The following is a 7,188-nucleotide window of genomic DNA, read 5'->3' on the forward strand; positions in this document are numbered from 1 at the left end:
CTAGAAAGTACACTAACTAAATTAAGTTGAGTTTTGAGTTAGATGAGATTTACAGGCCATCTTCCAAAGTATTATAATGTAAAGACTGTTTATATTTTTGGTCTGTATTATGTAGAGCGTCTGAAAAGTACAGTCTGCTATTTCGTGTTTACTTGGAAATGGATTCGTTTTGATATTTTTATTCTTTGGTATTTTTGTCCTTGTTGCATTAGTGAGCATCTTGTAGCTTTTGAATGGACATCACTTTGTATTGAGATGGATCTCAGGTAGGGTCTAATACTGAGTGGCATCACCGCACCATGCGGACATACTGTAGATCTGACACTAAGTTGATCTGACAATAGAATGGATCAGTGTAGTGGCTAGTAAGTCAGATGGTAGAGCATAATCCTTTCTGTCAAGTCTCTGTCTCGTCAATATTCAAATGCCGCCAGCTGTCCAATGGCTGTCAGTTACAATCTCCCTCTGGCTTATGGCCTAGCTAAGGCACATATCTAAATTGAATTGGATGTTTGCTTCTCAATGGAAATCGAGTCAAAGAAACGACCCCCCTGGCCTGTATTGTGAACTTGCCAGTTACACCCGCTGATCTAGTTTTCTTATGTACAACGTCCATTACCAACTACTAACATGTCTTTGTTGTTATACCTCTATGGCCTTGCTCTTAGTTTCCATACAGTGGCTGTTTGTCTTCTCTCAGGTTGTGTGTCCAGGAACAGTTTCATTGAATGTGATCTAAGGGAATAAAACACTCTAACACTTCTTGTCACCCCTTAGAAGTACTCTGTGTTCTCTTCCATAATGATGTGTTCCCATCCACTCTACTTCCCAAACACTGTCTTTGGAGCTACAAAAATGAAACCAGGTTCAAGAGAATAACATGAGATGACATGGACTTTACTTGGCTGCACTGGATCCAAATAAGTCGCACACTCTGTTGTATACATCCTTATGTGCTGTACATTTCATCCACTGACCTCACCTCTACCCCTAACCTTTGAAAACCTCGCCTTAAGTTCTGACATCAACAAGAAGTAGCAACTTAAATTTCGAAATCCTGTTCTGGTCAGGTAGATAGAAAGGTTCATCCATCTTTGCTGACTTCAGCTTACACTTGGCAGACGATTCACTCGCAGCTGCCTGGGAGCTTGATTTTTAGTTCTTTCTCAGGTTTTGAAACATCATTCTTTCTAATTTTTCAAGAGACATTAGGTGAAGCTGAATCTTTTGTTGTGACTGCCAGAGTGTAGCTCATAACCTGACTACAAAGATCCAAAGAGAAGATATAACAGGTCAGCAGGATATTACAAGGATGGTACAAGTTTTCTGAAATGTTATGTTTACATATGCAAATCAGGTATTATCTATCTAACTTTGCACTCTGTCTGTTTTTTTAGAATAGAAATTAGAATATTAGATGAAAGTAGATTCAAAAGTCTTTTTCTGTTTTGTGGCTACATTAAAGGTTTTTACAGAGAGGATTTTGGATGTCTGTTTTTATCACTCCAGCATGCCAACAGCCAAAAAAAAAGTCATTTTTTGCCATGTTTTTCACAATTAAACAATTCTATTAATGAGGCTTTGAATAATGTAGGAATAAACCCCTCAGAATACAGAAATAAATAAAAATAAAGAAACTGATATTTGTAAATTCTACTGGTTGTAGGGATTTGGGGTTCAGACGATGAGAGATTATAAAAAAAAAAAAGTATTTTTTTGACAAATAAAATTCACAAGTAACTAAAACAACAAACTAGATATTAGCATTAAAATGTGTAAGTTGGTTACTTACATTAAGAAATTTTTTTGGTATTGCAAATTTTCATATTTGTTATGCTTAAATGTACAAATTGGTTCTCGTCTCGATAAAGATGCTCTAATTTCTATAAATTTATAAAATAATTACCTAAATGAGTCCTAAATTCTGCATAGTTTCTTTCCACCAGTCTGCACGATACCAAAATCTCAACATTAACCAAGGCTTCAAAACAGAACGAAAAAATAAAAGTGGTGTTTGCCTCTGATTTCTTCCCTAAAATGAATGCAGAGTTCACAAGAATAAAAATAAAAGAGGGAGAGAAATGAAGGACATTAACCATAGCCTCTCTCCCCATGTCTTTGTGTCTCTCTCTTGTTCAGTGCCTCTCTTCCTACTTCTGACACATGTCGCCCTGGCATGCATGGAAAGGCCTGACCTTTGGAAAGTTTAGCACTTTAAATATTTAGGCTTGGGTTATGATGGATCCTCCAGGCCCTGCAGCAATGTGCAAAGCCTCTGATTAGGGCTGCTGTCAGAGTCATTTAGCTGAGTGTCTGGCTCTCGGTGGCGCTCTCTGTTTGACAGGCAAGCCTTTTAAACAAACAGAGGTCCCAGTGGCAAAGCAGACAGGGCACCCTGTGCAGCACAAACACCCAACGCTCTGAGAGAAACCACTCAGCCCGCTGACAGCTGCAAAAGAAACCACTGCCCACTGTCTGTTGTGATCTTTAAGGCACGCTGTCTTTTTGCTCACTCACTTTCTTTCAAATAGTCTGTACTTGTAGCCCTGCCTCTATTATCCTGTTGCTGATCATTTCTTCTTCCTTGCTTTTTTCCCCTCCGCTCTTTCCTCCACAGCGATATTTTTTTCCTGACAGTTTACATCTGTTTTTTGTTATCCGCTCTAGAAGGCAGAGCCTTGCTGGAGTCGAACATCAAAGTTTCATCTGCGTTGTGTTTTGAGTAAGATTTATTAAGTTGATCGCCTGATGATCTCTGGGAAAGGCTTATGCTCTTAATTTGTTGAACATCACTACTCATTATCAGCTGAAATTTAGAATAGATGCTTTCTGTCTTGTGCCTGCATCATCCCATGATTAGGACAGCTTACATCGATGTTCACATTGAAATATATCTGAGCCAGCCTTTTCATCTCACTCTGAGACAATCTCCCGTGGCATCAATCCTGTAAATATATGAGTCTTAATATGTGTGTCCTATTCTGTATTCAGAGGAAGAGCCAAGTCAGCAGCTCCAGTATTAATACATGAGAAATGAGCAGAGCCCATAAGAATTAAAGGGTAAGACTCCCCTTATTAAGATGTAAATTCCGGGGGAAAACTTGCCGAAATGAGGATACAGAGAAGTTACTGTCAACTTTAGCCTACTTATGCATTTCTAAGAGGAATTGTTGTGTTGTAGTTGAAATTAGATACACACAGCAAAGCACCTTGTGCGTTTTTTTTCACTCATTTTCAGCACAAGATCAACCCGCCTCAACTAATATCCAACCAATACTTTATGGAACAATTTACACTTTTGGCAACATTATCTAGTGACAGTTTACATGGCAACTAACACGGTAATGCCGTGCGTGTGTGTTTATGTGCATGCGGGTGTACGTGTGTTTTTCTTTCTTTTTTTTATACCTCTCTCTACCTCTGCTTCTCTCTCATTTCAAATTTGCACTTAACACCTTGCTGGGGAAAGGCTTCTCATTCATCAACAGTGTTTGTCCCAGTGACAAGCAGGGCGCCTCCTGCATATCAATATCAGCTAAGACAATGCTGAGCCTGTAACCTTCAGCTAAATGTCATTCTGCTTAATCCTATTTGAAAATTAAACATTGAAAAACCTTTAGCGTACCTTCCTGTCTTCCTTCCTCCCTCGCTCCCTCCTTTATTGGCTGCCATTCCTCCAGCTTTCCGTTTCCCCCCTCTCACTCCCGTGCTGCTTTTGTTTTGCACACTATGTGACATTTGCATTGTTTTGTTTGTGCGTTTGTATCTTATGAACGTTATTCGGTGGAGCTGATTTTAATTTGATGTCAGCGAAAAAAGAAAAAAAAATGCAGGGATAACTTACCCATTTGTTCTGTTTTCATATACGTTCCACTAGCCCTGTGAAGGCTGCAAAGAGAGATTGAGGGAAAAATTACATGGGAACAGAGGAATCCGTGACCAAAGTTGTACATGGAGGGACTACGCCGCTGTTGAGCGGAAATGTTTCTGCCAAAGCATATTTGCATAAACAGATCGTCTCCTTACAGACGGTAAATATTACGCTGACAGCGGCTGCAGCGTCTGAATTGTCCAGTCTGTACAACAGAGTCTGAAGCTTCATCATAGTGCACCCAGAGACTCATCTTTTGCTATCTATGTAATGAACATAGTATGTTTTACCCCCTCTTCTTCTTCACACGCATGCGCAGAGCACAGCTTTATATAGCATATGATATAGTTCACGTTTGATGATATCGTGAGAAATCGAAAAGACGGGAAGGATGAAAGGAGACTCTGAGATTGCAATGAAAATGCAATCATTTGCAGTTAGACAGATATTCTTGTTTGGATGGAGTGTGATGCGGCAGCTCAAAGGCAGCCCTTCAGCCAGCTCTCCATATGGATTTGATTGACCACAGTCACTCGTCAAGGGATTCAATTGAAATACTGCGAGTGAATTACAAAGTGACTGCCCTTGATGTCTTCATATTGAAGCGCTCCACTCTGTAGCTTGAAGAATGCAATGAGGAGACATACTGTATAAGCAATAAAACAAAATCGAGAATAAACATGATACATCAAATAATCTCTCCCGCTAAAAATTAGTCACCCAAACAAGGAAGGTTTGGCAGATGTAATGCTAGCGCTTAGCCACAGTAAGAATCCAACTGACAGAAAGGGAATATATATGTATACTTGAGTATTTCTTACAGTGTCCTCTGAGTTTTCATTCTCTTTGTGTGGATACCCAAGAGTGTATGTTTACACGAGTGCAAAAGTGTATGTCTAACAGCGTGTCACAGTAGCAGAAAGTGCCGTGATACAGACCCACACAGCATGAAAAAAGAATGAGAAGAAGGCTCCCATGTGAGAAGCTAAAGCATGAAAGTGTGGTTTGTAGATCCTCGGTGGTGTGCAGCATGCACGCGAAATCAGCCGATTTGCAGCCATTGTCCAGACTTGCATAAAAATAAACAATTCAACAAACACTTGTTGAAAAGATGCTGAAGATGACTTTGTCAGATGTCTACACAAAGGTTGTTTTGCTTGAAATATACAAAAGGCACACTTTTATATCTAAATTTAGTTCAAGGGTGAAACTTTTAACACCACTGGAAACTCCATAGACGACCAACAGATTTGAAGCCATCAGACCTCATTCAGCAAAGTGAAACGATTCTCATGGAAAGCAATATTTGCATGCAGATATATGTAAATCATGTAAACATTTTTACAAATATAAGAAGAAAAAATCTAAACTTTAGCATTTCAAGCAAGCTTAACATCAGCTTAACATTTGTATCTCTAAATTGCTCAGTAGGTAAACCTAAATCGATCAATTGTTTATATTGGGTTGAATTCAAGCCTTTGTTACAGCCCCAAAACACCTCTCATTTTTCAATTTAGACTCAAAAGGGTGTTTAGTTTTGTTTTTTAAAGGCCATCATCAGTCAGCCAGGTTGAGCTCAGAAAACAGTGTTCATGGTCCTCGGAAAGCACATTCAGCAGGTTTTAATGTTTGTTTGTTTTAACTTTGACAAATATTAAAATGGCTGATGTTGTGTGCTTTGGTGCTCTTCAGGTGGGAGATGCAGGAGGGTGCACAGCTGGAAGATGGAGAGAAAGCGATGGTGGAGGAACTTGAGAAAGCTTTTTTGGGTTGCTGCTGCACCCCAGGACCACAGAACCCCCCTGAAGCTGATGAGACACCCGGAAAGCAGGCCCAGGGGAAAACACAACCATCTGCATCTGATGAAGGTTCTACCCCGTAACAGCCCACGCCGATGGATTTTTATTATTGTTTTTTTTTTTTTTTTTTTTATCACGTTGTAAAATATTTTTCTTGTAATATGCACTTGGAGCTCTCAAGGTATTACAGTGTGTATATATGTGGGGATGTGTGTTTGCACATTTGTAGGTGTAATTGGGTTTGCACATGTACTGAATTCTGCAAATTTGCATATGTGTGTGCATGAGAAAATGAGAGAGAGAGAGGGCAAGAAACAAAAAAGTGTGTGAGAGATGGTGCCTCCCTCTTTATACACATACCTCAGACAAACTCTCTGTGCTTTTCTGTGCTGCATCAGATGCATTTCATCTTTTTAGAGCACGCCGACAGAAATCAGTTCTGGGGAAATGGAGAGCCTGGATTTGTTTGCCTGGGACAAGATGGGACTGTGTGATCATTGTAGGTAGTTGAAGATTTTTTTTTTCCTTCCTTTTTTTTGAGACAGTGAGTGTAAAGACACTGATGTCAGCATACTTTCTCCTGGTTCCTGAAAGAAAACATCAATTTATTATGGTTGGGAAGCGAGATGAAGTATGTTTTGATAACAATGTGTCCTCCAAATCTGTCTGTCTATGAAATATCTGTCAGTATTTTCCCCATAAACTGCGTAACACAATTGTTCACTGTTTTTTTCCCATATATGTCCATATTTTGTTACTTATGAGATGGAGACTGATTTTTTTAGAATTAAAAATGAAAACAAAGGCATAATCCTACCTCACCTGTGAATATTCTCCTTCTTTACATACAACCTGTATATAATATGTGATCTCTTTGAATCAGTGATTTATAATCTTTGTGATTATGATATTAGTATTATGTTTTGGAGTACATATGTGTCCCCAATTATACCTGATGTTCAAAAAAAAGAGATTTATCAACTCAAATTCTGTTCTTTTTATCTATAAGAGTGCAATTTCAGCTCACAAAGACTGCTACACACCCCAGTGTCTTTGAAACAGGAGGAAACCATTTCCTGTTGCAAAAAAACATGTTTCTTTTTACCCTTAACTAGATTGTTGATGCAAATGTAGCAGGGTTACAATCATCAAACCACTTAGAGAATACAAAAGACAACAAAATCTTCAGCAATTTATTTCTGCTTTTGTCACACACAAAAAAGGGCTAAACAAGAAGAAAACAACATTCTTCTTTCCTTTTTTTTTTAATTTACTGTATTTAATGCACCAACAAAACAGTTTTATTATTGTTTTGCAGAAAAAAATATATATATTTAGCTAGCCAAATACATATTTTTTTTTGATAACTGCTTTCTGCTCTCTGTTTTTCGAGCGCCTGTTCACTTATTAAATATGTATTTCCACTAGATTCAAGTGATAGACTCAGAAGACAAGTCTCAATGAAAGTGACAGTTAATTCACAACAAAGTATTATGAAAAAACAAAACAAAACATGTT

The 7,188-nt window shown here is 38.5% G+C and overlaps 1 protein-coding gene across 4 annotated transcripts in view; it reads left to right on the forward strand.

The window, feature by feature from the left end:
* Positions 1–6,491, forward strand: part of kiaa0825 (KIAA0825 ortholog) — a 132,700-nt gene extending 126,209 nt beyond the window's left edge. For all 4 annotated transcript variants that reach the window (XM_024804489.2, XM_004544383.3, XM_076890787.1 and 1 more), the window contains one exon: positions 5,564–6,491. In XM_024804489.2, the coding sequence (XP_024660257.1) occupies positions 5,564–5,753 (190 nt within the window). In that variant the 3' untranslated portion in view covers positions 5,754–6,491. The remainder of the gene's footprint in view (positions 1–5,563) is intronic.
* Positions 6,492–7,188: the final 697 nt, after the last annotated feature.

This window comes from Maylandia zebra, linkage group LG12 (genome assembly GCF_041146795.1).
Source record: "Maylandia zebra isolate NMK-2024a linkage group LG12, Mzebra_GT3a, whole genome shotgun sequence".
Taxonomy (NCBI): Eukaryota; Metazoa; Chordata; class Actinopteri; order Cichliformes; family Cichlidae; genus Maylandia; species Maylandia zebra.